This window comes from Indicator indicator, chromosome 16 (assembly GCF_027791375.1).
Source record: "Indicator indicator isolate 239-I01 chromosome 16, UM_Iind_1.1, whole genome shotgun sequence".
Classification (NCBI taxonomy): domain Eukaryota; kingdom Metazoa; phylum Chordata; class Aves; order Piciformes; family Indicatoridae; genus Indicator; species Indicator indicator.
Window position 1 is genome coordinate 24,067,275 of NC_072025.1, and position 17,026 is coordinate 24,084,300.

The 17,026-nt window shown below is 46.1% G+C and overlaps 1 protein-coding gene across 1 annotated transcript in view; it reads left to right on the forward strand.

Annotated features, from left to right (window-relative positions):
- The window catches only part of LRRK1 (leucine rich repeat kinase 1), an 87,828-nt gene that overhangs the window by 54,738 nt on the left and 16,064 nt on the right, over positions 1 to 17,026 (forward strand). Inside the window, exons 16-24 of the mRNA XM_054387712.1 lie at positions 2,949 to 3,121; positions 5,147 to 5,267; positions 5,522 to 5,681; positions 6,298 to 6,574; positions 9,523 to 9,694; positions 11,373 to 11,536; positions 12,865 to 13,004; positions 14,563 to 14,812; positions 15,997 to 16,163. Of these exons, the coding sequence (XP_054243687.1) occupies positions 2,949 to 3,121; positions 5,147 to 5,267; positions 5,522 to 5,681; positions 6,298 to 6,574; positions 9,523 to 9,694; positions 11,373 to 11,536; positions 12,865 to 13,004; positions 14,563 to 14,812; positions 15,997 to 16,163 (1,624 nt within the window). The remainder of the gene's footprint in view (positions 1 to 2,948; positions 3,122 to 5,146; positions 5,268 to 5,521; positions 5,682 to 6,297; positions 6,575 to 9,522; positions 9,695 to 11,372; positions 11,537 to 12,864; positions 13,005 to 14,562; positions 14,813 to 15,996; positions 16,164 to 17,026) is intronic.

The following is a 17,026-nucleotide window of genomic DNA, read 5'->3' on the forward strand; positions in this document are numbered from 1 at the left end:
TGATAGGGAGATGTAGTGAGGTGGGGGTCAGTCTCTTCACCCTAGTATCAGATGAGTGGATGAGAGAGAGAAAATGGCCTGAAATTGTGCCAGGGGAGGTTTAGATTTCCTGCAAGAATGATCAGGCATTGGAACAGGTGGCCCAGGGAAGTGGTGGAGTCACTGTCCCTGAAGGTGTTCAAGAAACCTGTGGACATGGCTCCTGGGGACATGGCACCTCAGGACATGGTGGTGTTAGGTTGAGGGTTGCACTAGATGATCTTAGAGAGCTTTTTCAACCAAAACAGTCTGTCATTCTATGATACCTATTTTGACATCACATGCACAAAAATGAGCTCTCAGTTAGTGCATCTCAAAAGAAGAAACATCTCAACATTACAGAAACAGCTTAATGGTCAGCGGCAATCAAAAATCCAAGGCAGGGAGCAAGGCTAAAAGCATAATTACCATGTTTCAAAATATGTGATGTGCCTGTGTCCTTAACACATCCCAGCAAGCACATAGTAGCTCAGAAAAGATGCAGAGAAAGATGAACATGGTGGTTAAAAGGATGAAAAAAAGACTATGAGTGCACAGCAATTAAATAATTAAATCTCTTCAGCTTAGAAATAGGCAAATGGGGAGGAGTGCTGCAGTTAGACTTAGCAGGCTAAGGAGAAAACCACAGTGGAGTCTTTGTTCCTGATCTTTTACAATGGAAGAGTTAGGAGAGATCGAATGAAATAAGGTAGTGGTAGCTTTGAAGTGAACAACACCAAGCGTCCCAAAGCCAGAAGATAGCTAACCTGTGGAATTCATTGGAATTGCAATGTGCTGTGTGTGTCAGAAGTTGAAAAATCCATCAAGTGCTATTGATTCAGAGATACTGTCTTATGCTCAGGAAGCTGGTGAACTGCAGGCTGCTGGATGCTGGTAGAGCACACCAGGGAAGATCTTACCCTGTACCTGTACTCTTTGTAGAGCCTTGGGCCAGTTGGGCCTCTTTGTCTGACCTCAGACATCCATCACTTCTGTTTCTGCACCAGGGTCAACTTTGGTGTCATTGAGGTGAGGAGATTTCAGTAGGTATCAGAAGAGAGAAGTGCAAATAAGCAAATGTTTCTGCATCTGAATATTATTCTCTAGTCAAAGTCAGGCTGATCCTCGCTTAAGCCTGTGCAATCCCACTGTATTTGGCAGTGTATTTCCTGAAATCTGGATGCATTCCAGCGCTGTAATAGAAACATGGAAAGGCTGGAAGAAACCACAAGATCATCTAATCCATTCCTTTCACTGATTCAGGATTAAGTAGGTTCAGATTTTTCTAGCAGTTTATCTCACCTCTCCATACATCTCCAGTGAAAAAGTTTGTGTAACTTCCCCAGGTATCAATTCCAGAGTGTAACCAGGCTTTCTCAGCATATCAGAGTTAGATCTTCTGGCTACAGGTGAAGCTAACCTATTTTCCTTTGTTCCCATTGTTTAGCTGGCTTGTAGCAATTTAACACCACATAGCAACTCCTTTATGTTAAGCCCTGATGTAATAAAGCCAAATTGACAGTTTTCTGCTCTGCAGTAGCAGCCGATGATTAAGCCATGTTCTGCAGGAGAACTTCTGTGATACCCAGAGCACTTGTTGCTGTTGTCAAGCTGCCACCAGAGGTTGCCTCTATTTGTTTTGATATATACCTGAGCAAAGCCTTCGACACTGTCCCACACCACATCCTGGTCTCCAAACTGGTGACACATGGGTTTGATGGGTGGACCACGAGATGGATGAAGAACTGGCTTGATGGCTGCACCCAAAGAGTGGCTGTCAATGGCTCCATGTCCCAGTGGAGGCCAGGGACAAGCAGAGTCCCTCAAGGCTCAGTCCTGGGACCAGTCTTGTTCAATATCTTTGTCGGTGACATGGACAGAGGCATTGAGTGCACCCTCAGCAAGTTTGCTGATGACACCAAGCTGTGTGGTACAGCAGACACGCTGGAGGGAAGGGATCCATCCAGAGGGACCTGGACAGGCTGGAGAGGTGGGCACAAGCCAACCTCATGACATTCAACAAGACCAAGTGAAGGGTCCTGCATCTGGGTCGAGGCAATCCCAAGCACAAATCCAGGCTGGGCAGTGACTGGCTAGAAAGCAGCCCTGAGGAGAGGGACTTGGGGGTGCTGGTGGATGAGAAGCTCAACATGAGCTGTCAGTGTGCACTTGCAGCCCAGAAAGCCAACCAGATCCTGGGCTGCATCAAGAGAAGTGTGGCCAGCAGGTCGAGGGAGGTGATTCTCCCCTTCTACTCAGCTCTGGTGAGACCCCACCTGGAGTACTGCATCCAGTTCTGGAGCCCCTATTACAAGAGGGATCTGGACATGCTGGAACGTGTCCAGAGAAGGGCCACCAGGATGATCAGAGGGCTGGAGCACCTCTCCTATGAGGACAGACTGAAAGATTTGGGGCTGTTCAGTCTGGAGAAGAGAAGGCTCCGAGGTAACCTTATTGTGGCCTTCCAGTGTCTGAAGGGGGCTACAAGAAAGCTGGGGAGGGACTTTTTAGGATCTCAGGTAGTGATAGGACTAGAGGGAATGGAATAAAGCTGAAAGTGGGGAGATTCAGACTGCACGTGAGGAAGAAGTTCTTCCCCATGAGAGTGGTGAGAGCCTGGAATGGGTTGTCCAGGGAGTGGTTGAGGCCCCATCCCTGGAGGTGTTTAAGGCCAGGCTGGATGAAGCTCTGGCCAGCCTGATGTAGTGTGAGGTGTCCCTGCCCATGGCAGGGGCGTTGGAACTGGATGATCCTTGTGGTCCCTTCCAACCCTGACTGATTCTATGGTTCTATGATTCTATATATATGTATATCCCGTTTTATTCATGTGTGCCATTACCTCCTCTCAAATATTATGCTTCTCACTTATCCTCACTGAATGTACAGTGATTTAACCTGGATGAGATCACTGTCAGTGTTGTCTCTTGCAGGCCAAAGCTCCAAATTCAGTGGTGTTAGTGGTAGGAACACACCTTGATTTAATCGAAACTAAATTCCGTGTCGAGAGGATAGCCACGCTGAGGGCGTACGTCTTGGCTCTCTGCCGCTCTCCCTCTGGAGCCAGAGCAACTGGCTTCCCAGATATCACATTCAAGCACCTGCAGTAAGTACTTGTACCTTTGTGAAGCTCAGTCATTCTATGTCACTTTAAACAATTTTGTAATGCTGGATCTCCTTGGCAACAGAACAGATTTAGAGACTCACCAGCATTTCATCTATTTTTGGTGGAGATAATGCGTAGAATCAGAGAGAAGTTCAGTGGTACTCAGAGGCCTGATTGTGGGTCTGAGAGCTGGAACCTCCAAAGTCATGACCTTGGCCAACCTGTTTTAGTGCTCTTGCTCCATTCAGATTTATCACTTGTTAAATGGTGATACAGTTCATTAGTCACAAGGAGAGAAGGTTTGTTAATTAATGCTGCAAAACTTGAGAATGTGACTGTTACAGGATGGGTGCTGCAGGGTTTGTTGAGGAGAGGTTGTGTGGTAACCTCTTGCCACCTGACCTAAGAATGCAGCTCCCTGCCTTCAGCCGATGAGGTTTGCCCTTGGGGAGAGGAGGCTTCTGTGGTTGGGTCTATCAGCCCTCCTTCTTTCCCAGCCACAGAAGGGGAGTGTGGATGCAGCAGACTGACACCAAACAGTGTGAAATCAGCAGTGCCTGGGGCAAGAGCAGGTGGTAACTGGCAAGTAAAGTGTAGTGTCCCCAGCATGTTGCATCTGCTGCCTGGCAGAGCCATCAGGAGACCTCCCACGCTCTGTTCTGCAGACACTAGTGCTGCGTCGGGCATCCAGCCTGGCTCCTTCCCGTTGGAAGGAATCCCAGAGATCCAAGTGCAAGGCACAGGGACTCGCAGTGAGAGACAAAGCTTTGTGCTTCCATCTCCTCAAACCTCTTTTCTCATCACCACAGAGTATGCTAACATGATCCCAATTATTCTTTCTCAAGGGGACTTACTTTCACCCTGCCACACATCCCTTACGTTCCCTTTACCTTCCTGTTCCCCTGCGTTTCCTGCCAGTTGGAGCTGAGCTCCTCTTTACAGGGTCCCAGGCAGTTATAGGAGTGTGAGAAACGTGTGTTGTGAAAGTCGTGGCTGAGCCCAGAGTGCTTTTGTCAGGGTCAGTCCTTCAGCATCCCAGTGAGTGCACACTTCCCAGTGCCACTGATGGCTGAGGTTTGAGAGGGCCTGTTGTGACAGGATAAGGGGTGATGGGTTTACATTAAAAGAGGGAGATTTAGACTAGAGAGAAGGAAGACATTTTTGTCCAAAGGATGGTGACACACCGGCTTACGCTGCTTGGAGATGTGGGAGCTGCGCCATCCCTGGAACCATTCCAGGTCAGGTTGGTTGGGGCTCTGAACAACGTGCTCCAGTTGCAGATGTCACTGCTGACTGCAGTGGGGGTGGACTGGATGACATTTAAAAGTCCCTTCCAACCCAAACCGCTCCAGTGCTATGCTAAAGCATGCTGCTTTAGAAAAGGAGCCACAGGAACATGTGTAGGAGCAGTCAGAAAGAAGCTTTGTTGGGTAAAGTGGAAGAGAACTGTTCTCATCCAGCCCACAAAAAGACCAAAAATAGTAGGAGCTGGAGAGAGCAGGTTTTTAGCTGTTAAATGATGATGAAGACCAGCTTGTAGGATCTAAGCATCAATTCCCAGATCACAGGATCCAGCTGAGCAAAGGCCAGAATGAGGGTGGGAAAAGGTGTCTGGTAGTCATCATCATGCCTCTTTGATCTGAGGCAAGGAGAACTGGACTGGTCTCCAGGGAATGCCAGCACCACAGTATTTTCCTCCTTCCTGCAGTGCCTCCCAGGATGTGTGCATCCCACCGAAGGGAAAAAGGGTGATGGCTTTGGTGCCAGAACAGTCCCAGAGGTTGCAGTGCATAGGGGACAGAGCAGTGCACAGCAAATGAAGCGGGCAGAGCAGAGCTTGCCTGAACAGATCTTTTCTAGGCTCCTCTGGATTTTCTTCCAAAGCTAAAAATGCTCACTGACAGCCTTGCTACCATTCATCTGACACAGGAAATTTAAAGTCACTGATAAGAGAAAGGGAGCCTGGAAAGGAAACCAGTGTGCTGATAAAGTTTGATAATCTTCACCCTTGCATGACTTTTGCAGTGAGCTCTCGTGTAAGACTCTGGAGGGCCTGGATGGACTCCGGCAGCTGATTTTTCATGTCACCTGCAATATGAAGGACGTTGGGAGCTCAATTTGCTCACAGAGATTTGCAGGCAGATTGGTGAGATCTGTGCTCGTAGTGGTGCTGCTTTCCAAAGTGGGGTTTTGTGGGGCTGGAGTTTGGATTGGGAGCTGAACTGTAGGAGCTGCCATTGCAGCACGAGGCACGTGAAGGATCTAACGTGACTCTGGCTTTGGGGAAAGACACCACTGTATGACCCCTGTAAAGGGAAGATGACATAGCTAGTTCCTCTCCAGCTGAGTGTTTGCTGTCTGATACTGAGATCCTGCTCTTTTTTCTGGTGTGGCTCACAGATACCAAGAAGTTACCTTAGTCTTCAGGAAGCTGTCCTTGCAGAACAGCATAGAAGAAGTCAGAATGATGATGTACAGTATTTAACAGACAGACAAATAGAATTGATGATCGAGCAGACACCAGGAAATGATATCAAAGACTATGAAGACTTACAAACTGGTATGTCAAAGTGACCAGTAGTTTCTTGGGACTCAGTGTGTAGGCAGGAAAAAAACCCACCAGATAATTGCCATGTGAAAAACCAGTTACAGAGTGCTTTACACCTGTGGAGAGGTCACTTCAGAAATTGAGAAGATATAAAAATCAGTAATGGGGCCTTACGAAGAGGACTGGGAAGGTTCTAGGCTGCCTTGAGGCTACTAATTTTTAATTTTATTTTTTTTTAAGAAATGAAGCTTTGTCTGATTTTATTTCTGCTCTGTATAGATAGAACGTGAGCTGCCATAGTTTCAAGACAGTCTTTTCTGTAGGGCCCCAGTCCTGTGACCTTTGCTTTGTAGGAGTCAGGGAAAGCCTTTTGCCATGGGGATGGCAGGCGGAGGGTATTGGTGGGGCGGTGTTATGGGGGACAGGAATACTGGCTGTAAAGCTGCTGTGGGTTTTACAAATGCCAGATAGCAGTACTCCTCAAGTAAATGTTATTCTCTTGTCTTGGCTGTGTTCTGGCTCTGTGGTATGCACAAAACTGCACAGGCTGACTCATAATCTTGTTCATCTGCGCTGTGGTTTCCTGGTGCTGCTCCATTACTGATCTCCACTTCTTCACCTTCTGCAGCGATTAATTTTCTGATAGAAACGGGTACGCTGCTGCACTTCCCAGACACCAGCCACGGCCTGAGGAACCTTTATTTCCTCGACCCCGTCTGGCTCTCCGAATGCCTGCAGAGGATTTTTAACATCAAGAGCTCCAAGTCTGTGGCTAAGAATGGAGTCATCAGGGCGGAGGATCTCAGGATGTTGCTAGTTGGGACAGGTTTCACTGAGCAAACCGAAGAGCAGTACTTCCAGTTCCTGGCCAAGTTTGAAATTGCACTGCCTGTGGCCAATAACAGGTATGTTGATAATTATAGGGGCTTAGCCAGGCTGGAGAGAAATAGCCATTCAATTAGTGGATATTAACAGGCTTGGCCACTATAAGCAGTTGTCTTGACAAGGATCTTGCTGTGAGAAAATATTTGCATGTTTTAAACAGTGTAATGGAAGGCATCCGTTGGGGCTGCGTTTCCTGACATCAGCATCCTTTGCTCCAAACAAGCTAGTCTGAAAACTTTCCAGAGCAGGTCTTTGTCCACTCAGCACATTGAGACTGGTGACAGGCTCACCACCAGCATGGAGGGACAGTGACACCCGTGGGGATGTGGCAATGAGCAGGTGGAAGCTGCAGGCTCTCAGCTGGCGCATCTGCAGATGAGAGAAGATGTGAGGCTCATTGCTGCAGGGCCTGAAATACGGATGGGCTGGAGTCCCCTATTACCAGTGAAAGATCCGCACTCTGGTGTATGGCAGAAAACTTTGGGTAATCAATACTTGTCAGGCTTGAAAGTAGCAGTATTTTATTTCTTGTGAGATGGGGGAAGTGCAGCTTCAGTAGCAATGTGATTTCTTCCTTTCACCCTCAATAGGTGTTGATCAATAGTTTTCCAAGAAAAGGTCTAGGAAACTTCATTCTTTTTAAACGTTAATGAGCCCTCCTCCCCTCTGCCCACACCCTCCCCACCCTCCACCCTCCCTCCCGATCTCTTTTCCTCTGGGCAGTGTTCCCTGCTGGTTTTCTTTCTCCCATCTGCTCGGTGGCAGCCTGTTGTTGCCTTCACGGTGAAACCGTAGTTGATCGCACTTCGGTGGTGGCATTTGCATTCCACTTCCTTGCCCTTGCAGGACAGCAGGGCTGCATCGCCCTGAGTCTCTGGGAGCTCTGAATGCCAGCATAAGTGCAGCATTCTCTGGGCTGTCATTGCGGCTTTCACTTACCCAGGCCCCGATGCCAACAAATTTTCTCAGGCTTAGCACAGATAAAGCAGCAATGTTTCTGCTTAGTCCAAAATGCATTTTGGACTCCTTGTCACTATCTGCCATTTTTCTCCAAGGCCATTACGTTGTCTGTGCCTGGCGAACAAGGAAACTGCTTTTTCATGGCCTGACCAATCTTTTTCAGAGTGATCCAAGCCACATCAACAGAATATTCTTCCCACTGATGGACTGTAGCTATAGCAGGTTGGATTAATTTAATGTCCTAGCCAGACACAGAGCAGCTATTTGTTACTGTGCTTATGCAATTATTGTCTAGATTGCCAGATAGGGTTTCTGTACAGTCAGTAGAGAAAGCAACTGCCAGTTTCTGTTCTGAAACTGGGTGGATGGGAGCATGTTTCACATACTTCCAAAATTTGCATTGGCTGTTGTTCAAGAGCATAGAATCACCATCTGTATTATAATCCACTATAGAGTGTGGCCCAGAAGGGCCTCACTGGCCTTCTTGTACTCCTGGACCCTTTCTTGAATGTACTGAGGGAAGTTTATGGGCTGTCATGCGACATAGCCACCACCTTTATAGAGCAAGAACTTTGAGTTTGATGCACTCCACCTTTCTGCCTAAGGTGCATGTAATTTAGCTGTGTCAGGGTTGACAATATGACCATTCTTACTGTAATTTATAAGTGAAGAGGAACTTTTATTAGTTTTACATTCCAAAGATGTTTCATGGAACACATAATTTGATCCTATAAAATGTCATCAGATGTTACAGCCTGTGACATATGGAGAGAGCTGTTGTCTCATGATGGCTGTCATTTCTGAGCTGATATTTCAGCTTTTGTAGAATACTGCAGCTGCTAGAGAGAAAATGCAATAGGCTTAAAGCATTGGATTTGGACCCAGCATTAGTTGTGGGTCTAGGCTTTGCCACTGTTATTTGGGTTAAGTCCCTTGGCCATTTGCCTCACTGCTGTCATGCCTGTCAGTGAGCCCCAGATGCCAACACTCAGGCTCAGCCCTGATAAAGCAGCAGTGCTTCTGCTTATAGGCAAGTCGGATTTTGGATCCTATGGGCAACTTGGAATGCATTTGGTACAGAAGAATATTACTGTCAGTTATTGACAGATAACAAAAGCCATAAGCTCCTTGCCTTCAAGATAGTTCTAGTCTTTTAAAAGGTTTTGGCAAACACTACTGATCAGGACAAATGAATATTCTGTGCTCGCTGGGAGATCTGAAAATAATTTGGAAACTTTGTGGTCCTCTACACCAGGGTAGCTCTGTTACTTCTGACTCATCAGACTCAGATAGCCTCCTCCATACTTGGGCAAAGAACCTAATAACCTGATTGCAGGAGGAGACTGAGCAAGACAAGTGATACTTCTGCTGGCATCAGTCTGGCAAAGTGAGCTTTTGTCCTGAGAGAGAGTCCATCAGCTGCAGTATGGTGCAGTAGGAACCCTGGCATGTTGCCCCATAAGATGCTCTCATTCTGGGACTGGGATAAGAGCCAGATAATCCAGTCCCTGCATCCTGTAACTGCCTCAGTGCCACCTCCCATAACACCTCCTCTCCACACTTTCTGGGCTTACTGAAGCTGAGCTTCTGTAGGTAGTATTTGCATTTATCTTCTGTTCCACAGCTGCAATTCTCTGCTTACTACTAGGGCAGGTAGTAAAGATACCAAACATGAGTCCCAACATCACAGCTGTTCTAATGACTCCTATATTTTAATGCATTTAATTTGTGATTACACAAATGTCCTTCTCATTACATGAATTTCCGCCCTGTCCCGCAGCCCTGGCTGAATTATGTCATGTCTGTTTTGCCTCCACTTGCTTCCATAGTTTAAATGAGTTTCCCCATGCATTGCTGCAGCCCGTTAGTCTAAAAGCTTTTTTATATGCAGTAGGCTGGGCCATTAAAAATCTCTTTGGAGACTGAATCGCCTTATTATCCAGTAACAATGTACTCACTGTTACAAGCTGTAGCTAAAATTTGAGCTGTTGAACTTGATGTCTTTCAGCTACCTCCTCCCTCATCTGCTTCCTACCAAGCCAGCGTTAGATATTCACGGGCTCTGCCCCCAAACCTCCAACACAGTCCAGAGGGTCTTCAAGATGAGTTTTGTCCCAGTTGGCTTTTGGCAAAGATTCATTGCCCGAATGCTAATTAGCCTGGCAGAGATGGACCTCCAGGTAGGTGACTATCTCTCTGCAAACAGAAGACAGCTAAAAATTGTTACTCACTCTGAGTCTAAGTGGGTGTCTCTTCGCATTCAGCTTGCTTCAGTCACAGACTTCAGTAACATTATTGGAGTAAACAGGGTGAGATGCAATCAAAATCTGAATCTGTTTTTGTAGTAGGTGTCATTTAGTACAAGTTGGCACTGGGGAGGACAGCCTGCGTTCTCCACAGCCTCTTTATAACACGATCCCCTGGAAGGTCTCAGTACATCCAGCATCTTCCAATTACAAGTAATTGGAATTCTGCCTGCGGCTCTTGTCCATGACTGTTCCACTGGGCCAGGCTCTGCTCATGTTATTTGCCAGTGGAGATCTGGAATAGCTCCACCAAAGTCAGCTATCTGAATCTGCATGGCTTTAAATGAGAAGAAAATTACAGGACTGCTTCCTTAATGAGATAATGAGTGCAAGCAGGCACCATATTAATGCCAGTGATATGCATCTCATTAAAGCAGTGTTCATAAGGCTGAGAAAGCAAAGTGAATTTTGGTGGTGTTACAGACTTGGCTTGCCTGGCTTTGTGGCAGCTTACATCTGAAAACATAGTCCTGCTGGAAACCCTAATAAATACCTGCCAAGTATTTTTAGTACTACTGGTTTATCTCCCCAACAGCTATCCATTTAAACTGTGTTCTCTTGCTGAGGTACAGAACATGGAAAACGTGATATCTGGTTTTGGAAGGTCCTCTGTGTTCCAGGCTTCTCAAACCATGTAATAACTTGAACTGTTTCAATGGGCTGTCTCAGCAACCCCTTTCTTACATCCTCATGGGCACTATATAACCCTAGAGGACTTCTGCTAGGAAATTCATCCAGTCCTCATTGAAGGGAATGGAAAGGATGCCAGCTTCAGACCTGTCTGCAGACAAATAAGCATCAGACTGGTGACTACAGTGGAGTTCTGCAGGTTAAGTCTTCAGTTTTAAAACAAAAATACATTTTGCTCTAAGTGCTAGTTTGAAGCATCTTGGAGAAAAGCCATCTTCCTCCCACTGAAACAGGTGGAGAAGTTAACTCTCTACACTGAAGGCAAACTTAATCATTCACTAGAACATTCAGCTCTTCTTTAAGTTTATAAGATTTTGCAAATGCAGAATTCATCTAACAAATGTCACAGTCACAGAATTAACTTTGTTCACTGATCTAAAATTGTTCCTTTTTGACTGGCATGAAAAATGTCTCCATTGCTGCAAATCCAGATTCTGCTGTCTGTATTTTCATTCCATTGCAAATTTCTGAGTACAAGTCGCTCTTGAGTGGGGAAAGGCATCGCAGGATGCCAGCATGGTAAGGGTTGGAAGGGACCTCTGGAGCTCATCCAGTCCAGCCCCCTGCTAAAGCAGGGTCACCCACAGACCAGGATCACAATGTCCATGTGTGTTTAGAATCTCTCCAGAGAAGGAGACTACACAACCTCTCTGGGCAGCCTGCTCCAGGGCTCCAGCACCCTCAAAGTAAAGAATTTTTTCCTTGCGTTTAAGTGGAATTCCTGTGTTCCAGTTTGTGCCTCTTGTCCTTGCATGATAGCACCCATGAAGGCCAAAAAGTTGCCTTATTGCTCAGAAAAAACAACATCCCTATGAGACATTGCAATAATGTAATGATTTTCATGGTTCTCTGCTTGTTTCAGCTCTTTGAGAACAAGAAGAATGCCAAGACGAGAAGCAAAAAGGTGACCATCTACAGCTTCACAGGCTCCCAAAGGAACCGCTGCAGCACGTTCCGAGTCAGAAGGACTCACACTGTTTACTGGCAGGAAGGTCTGTTCGTTACCTTTGATGGAGGCTATCTTAGGTAATTTGTGTTCATGATGTAGCATGCGTGACAGGGGACTGACTGAGTGTGTGAAACAGCAGCTGAGTGGAGATGAATGGGCCTGCTTTGTGCTGTGTGCTCTCTCACCAGGAGAAGAGGAGGCTGTTCTAATAGACATAATTCATCTGGTAGCAACTGGTGACTAAAATGATGAATAACTGATTGTTTGGCAGCTCTGAATATATCAAACTTATGTGTTATTGCAGGCACAAATTCAGAGAAGCTTGGAAACAGAAAATGATATTCAGAGCAGAACTCTTTGCCAGTGTAAAATCGTGTGTTCTGACATGCAGTCAGTTTTCCACTAAAAGCTCACCACTGTGTGGCAGCAATCCCAATCAGTGGAGGTGGTTTTGTGCTGTCAGACTGTGTGTGACAGGGACTGTGGACAACTGGTTTAAGCTGGCCAAGGCAGAGTGTCTGCTGGCTTGGAGCCTGGAGAAAACCAGCTGTCCATATTTGTAAAAAACATTTGAGAGCAGGCAGCTGCTTAAGACACTCATCTTTGTGGTATCTGCAGAGGCATTTAGTCTTGCAGTCCCTGGCACGTTAGCGAGGAACCATTGGTGCTGTTGCATGTTTGGAAACTAGAAAGGCACAAAATTGAGTTCATCCAAGTAAAGACTTGGACCCAAGGTATTGCAAGTCACAGGCTGGAATCCTGAACTCTGGACCACTGTGATGATCATGCTCTTTCCTCCCCATGTACTTCAGGGAGGTACAGAACTCAACTCTTCTTATTAAAGCTTTTTTTAATTAGTAGTAGTAGTAGTAGTAGTAGTAATAATAATAGTTATTATAATTTTAGGGAACTGCATGAAACTTGTCATGTCCATGAACTTTTCCAAACAGTTTTTGTAAGTTGTATTACTATTACTGATCTGTGAGGTCCCTTCCAACCTAACCCATTCTATGATTATTACTATTACTGTTGTTGCTATATTGTTATTATACCACTGAGGTTTTATTCTTGATTTTCAAACCTCCTGCTCCTCTATCATTCTGTCTAGGGCATTTCTGTCAAAACTCTCCATCATAACTTAGGCCAAAATTTTCTCTGAGTCTCACCTTGTGTAGCATTTACCCATCATGAGCAACCAACATCTCTGTGGAAGGCTTCTCTTCTGAAAGTCATTTGCAGAACAGACTGAATTGAAAAATCATCCTCAAAGCTGGATTGCTTTTTATTTTGATTACTTAGGTACTATGTGTTATTAAGAAGCTCAGGTTTCCTGCAAGAAAGAAGGTTTGTTGACATTGATGATTCACAGAAGCTTCACACAATTGTCTTTTGGCTTCCTCAACAGTGTCGAGTCTTCTGATGTGAATTGGAAAAGGAAAAAAAGTGGGGGAATTAAAATAATTTGCCAGTCAGAAGTAAGAGACTTTTCAGCAATGGCATTCATCACAGATCATGTCAACTCTTTGATAGACCAGTGGTTTCCTGGTAAGAGAACTCCTGCTTTCTGTGCAATATTATGCCTTTTTAACAGAAGGATCTTTGACAGAGCTCTCCCAATGCACAAAGTTGTGTGTGAAGACCTCTCAGGCTCTTAACAGTCTTAAGGCAATAAGGTTTGAGGAAAGCTGGTCACCTGCAGGCAGATCAAGATTATTTGCCAGCAAACCTTGGTCTAGAAGTTGTGTCAATCACTGCAAGCAAAGGTGAAACATCACCATTCAAACAAGACCTCCTTCCATAGGAGTTCAGGAGACTCTTCTGGTGCTCATAGCAGGGACAGGATTTGGCCCGAACTACTTGGCACTGTCCCTTGACAGAAAAACTCATTCTGGCATCAGCTGGGATCAGCATTTGCCCACCATGTCTAACAGCCTATAATTCATAAAATCACAATGTGAGAGGCATGAGTGAATATGATACCAAGGACTCTGTGCCAAGGTGACTTCCTTGACTCCAGCAGTTGTTTTTCCTCTGATCAGCACGGATCCTGCTGTTACCCAGCAGGCCCTTTGCAACCCCAATACACTTTGTTTCAAACCAAAACAAAATCTGAAGTGTTCTTTGTGGTCCCACACTGCTCTAGCAAGCAGTGCCAAAATCTAATTGGAGGCTTTCTGGAGGAAATGTTTGTGCACTCACATATTCATCCTTTGCATGTTAGGTTGAAGAAGGTTTTATTTGGATTAAAATAACAATAAGGTTAATCGCTGAAGCTTGAGCAGAGTCATGACTTCAAAGGCTACAGCCTGTATTCACCTTGCCTAATTGTTGGTGTTTAATGGAGCCTGTCACCACAAAATCCCTCTGTAGTCAGTGGAGGAGGTGTGAACCTCCCAAAGGTTTGGTCCCGATAGAATCCACGTTTCCCCCAGAGGGGCTGAAAACCTTGCCTGTGAGAGAGAACATTTCCTCTCTTGGGTGCTGCAGGTGAGTATTTACTCCTACCCTGCACCTGGAGCATGCAATGTGCCATTCCCATTCCCATGCCTGTTCTTTGCCTGAAGCCATCTGGCAGCTCAAAGTCTTGAAGCCAGCATGACTGGGGTTCCTGGACAGCCTCACAGCTGCCATCCTTCTACTACATGGTCATGCTTTTTAGCACAGGCACTTATTAAAGAGTGTGGTGGGCTGAAATCCCCCTCCCACACTGACAATAACCAAGCTAACTCAGTTCAGAAGCAAATTCATACAAAGACACCCAGCAAGTAGGAGATTCTCTCCAGTGCTTTATTCATATACTTCCGATTTTTTGCTGGTCCTGAATATATTTTCTTCACAAGTCTGTGTATTACCTGTGACCAAAGCAGAGCAGCTGTTACATCAACAGCCCTGTCTCCTCAGAACTGTCACTGCTCTCTATGCATGCTTGGCACAAACCTACTTTCCTATTGCAGTCAGCATGCTTCAGTAAGCTGTTGCTCTCATGAGCGTGGCTGTTTTCATCTAGAGAGTGGCTGCAGACACTGGAGTGCACGAGGAGCTGTGTTCTTTCTCAGTTTGTGAGTTGTGTTGCTTTCTCTTTCTTTGCCTGCTTGCTTTGAAGCACTCACAGCCACTGAGAGTGATGGCACGTTGCTGATGGAGCAGTATGTGCCCTGCCACATCTGTGCAGCTTCCAAGCCAGAGGAGAATGGATGTGGTGAGAAGGTGGAGGACACACAGTACTTCAACATGGAAGATTGTGTCCTGACTGCCATCGAACTTGACTGCATCACATGTCCTAACCACCCTGACATCCCTGTTTCTCTCCAAGAACTGGTCCCAGAGCTATTCATGACCGATTTTCCTGCCAGGTAATGTTATTTACTAGCCTTTGGTTAAGTTTCAGTGTATCCATGTAATTGGGTTGGATTTTTTTCTTAAGTCACCTCCACTAGAGGAACGCATTGACCTCAGGAAACAAATTCATCCACTCTCCATTCCTGCTCTGCCAATTCATCCTACAATGCCCTCCTGGTGGTCAGCACACTTGCTTAGACAATTGCAGTAGCACACTTGCTTAGACAATTGCAGTGTGCTGGCTCGAGTCATCACGTCAGGGGGTCCTTAGAGACCACTGTGGCACAATGTGAAATCCCTTCGTAAAGCCACAGCTGTCCTGCATTGCCCAGTACTCTGACCAGAGCTTTCTATAGTTGGAGTCTTTCTGTGGAGACTTTAACAAGACAAAAGGAAAAGGAATTGCTGCTGCATCTCAGGACTGGCACTGAAATCACCATGCGGCTTGAGGAGCCTGTGGCAGAGTGAATTTGTATGGACACCACCAGAGAATTCATTCAGGCTCCAGCTCAACTGAGGGCTGTTAGATGTGTTGTAGAAGCATGGCAGTCCTGAACAGCTGAAACAGCTCTTCCCTGCCCCTGTCCTGTTTCTTTTTTTTTGGGTCTTTTTACTGGGCAGACATCCCATCAGCTTGTCAGGACAGCCCTCCTCACAGGGCTGTCTCCTAGAGATTTATTTGATGGGTGCAAGGCAAGTAGAGATGTTTGAAGTGTGCACAGCTGTAAAAGTAGTCTCTGAAAGAGTGGGGAAATGATGCATTGCAACCTGGGAACAGTAAGCTGATTTGAATAATCAGGTTTCAGAGTGTGGGGCTGTTCATAAACATCCTGTCCTGCCTCAGCGGAGAAAAGAGAAACAGGAGGTGAATGAAGCAAACCAATAGTTAATACAGAACAATCTCTGTACCAGTGTCATCTGCTTGGAAAAGCAGCTGGTGTGCTTTCCAGATCTGTTTTATTCTTGTCAAAAGCCTGTGTTTGCTTTATTACCCATGTTACTTTTCCTGCAAGAAACTTGTTGCAGAGCATGAGCCAACAGAGTACATTGGGATGACCAAGGTAGTTTAGGTGACCCCGTCCTTGATAAGATAAGAACCTATGAGGGATTTGTGGAAATGGAAATCCCTTTAAAAAGGTGAATTTACAGTGTCTTTTGCAACTTTTTAATTAAAAAGCCTCAAATCTCTTTTTGGCAGACTCTTCCTGGAAAATAGCAAACTGGAATGCAGTGAAAATGAAAACAACGTTCTTGGCCAGGGTGGAAGTGGGACTGTTATATATCGGGCACGGTACCAAGGAAAACCAGTGGCTGTGAAGAGATTTCAGATTAAGAAATGCAAAGGCTCTCCTACTTCAGCTGCAGGTAGGGAACACAGGGTCGGTGTCAGGAACCAGCTGGGGCACCTGCAGCCCCAGGCTAAGACCAGAGAGCCTTCACTTCCCAAGTGCTGGCAGCACCTGTTTAAACACAGCTATGAAGTGTATGGCAATATTTATGTGATCCATGGAGAAAGAGGATGCATCTTAAAGAGTCCTTCACGGAAGCACTTGTAGTGATGAAGGTCATTGGCACTGCAGGAGGCCTCTCTCCTGCAGGTCAGTGAGTGGACTCAGAGGGTGCCAAGGCAGAGCTCTTCATGGGGATGAAAGGCAAGATTTCACCTCCTGTTCCCAAGCTGTTTGGCAATGAGAAGTGTGGATTTGCATGGGTTTGCACTAGGGACTTACGAGGCTCCACCTTTCAATAAGTCTTTTACTCCATCTGTGCCAGCAGCTATGGAAAGCAAATTGGAAACCCTTCTCAGCCTGCCAGCTCCTCCAGGCAGGGACAGGCTCTTGTACTGCACATGCTGCCTGCCGAGCCCAGGTTTCCAGCAGAGCCTCAGTCCCCGAAAGGGGAAAGTGCCTCACTCCTCATTTTAGTCAGGGAAGGAGACAGTGACCCCCTGAGCTGTGGTGGAGACCAGCTGCTTTCCCAGTGACCAATAATCTTGGGAAAGACCAGACCTGCCTGAGCAGCCTGTGGTCTCCCATGGCAGAAGGACAATTACTATGAAGGGTCCCTCTTCTGACAGTGCAGCTGAGAAAGGATAGGAAGAGCCACCAAAGGGTCTGCAGCGTCACATCCACACCTAGAGAGTCCCTGTTTTAAAAGGCACAGCAGAAGTTTTCCAAAGTCATCCAGGTGGTGTGTTTTAGACGAGTGTGTGGCAGACACGTTGAGGT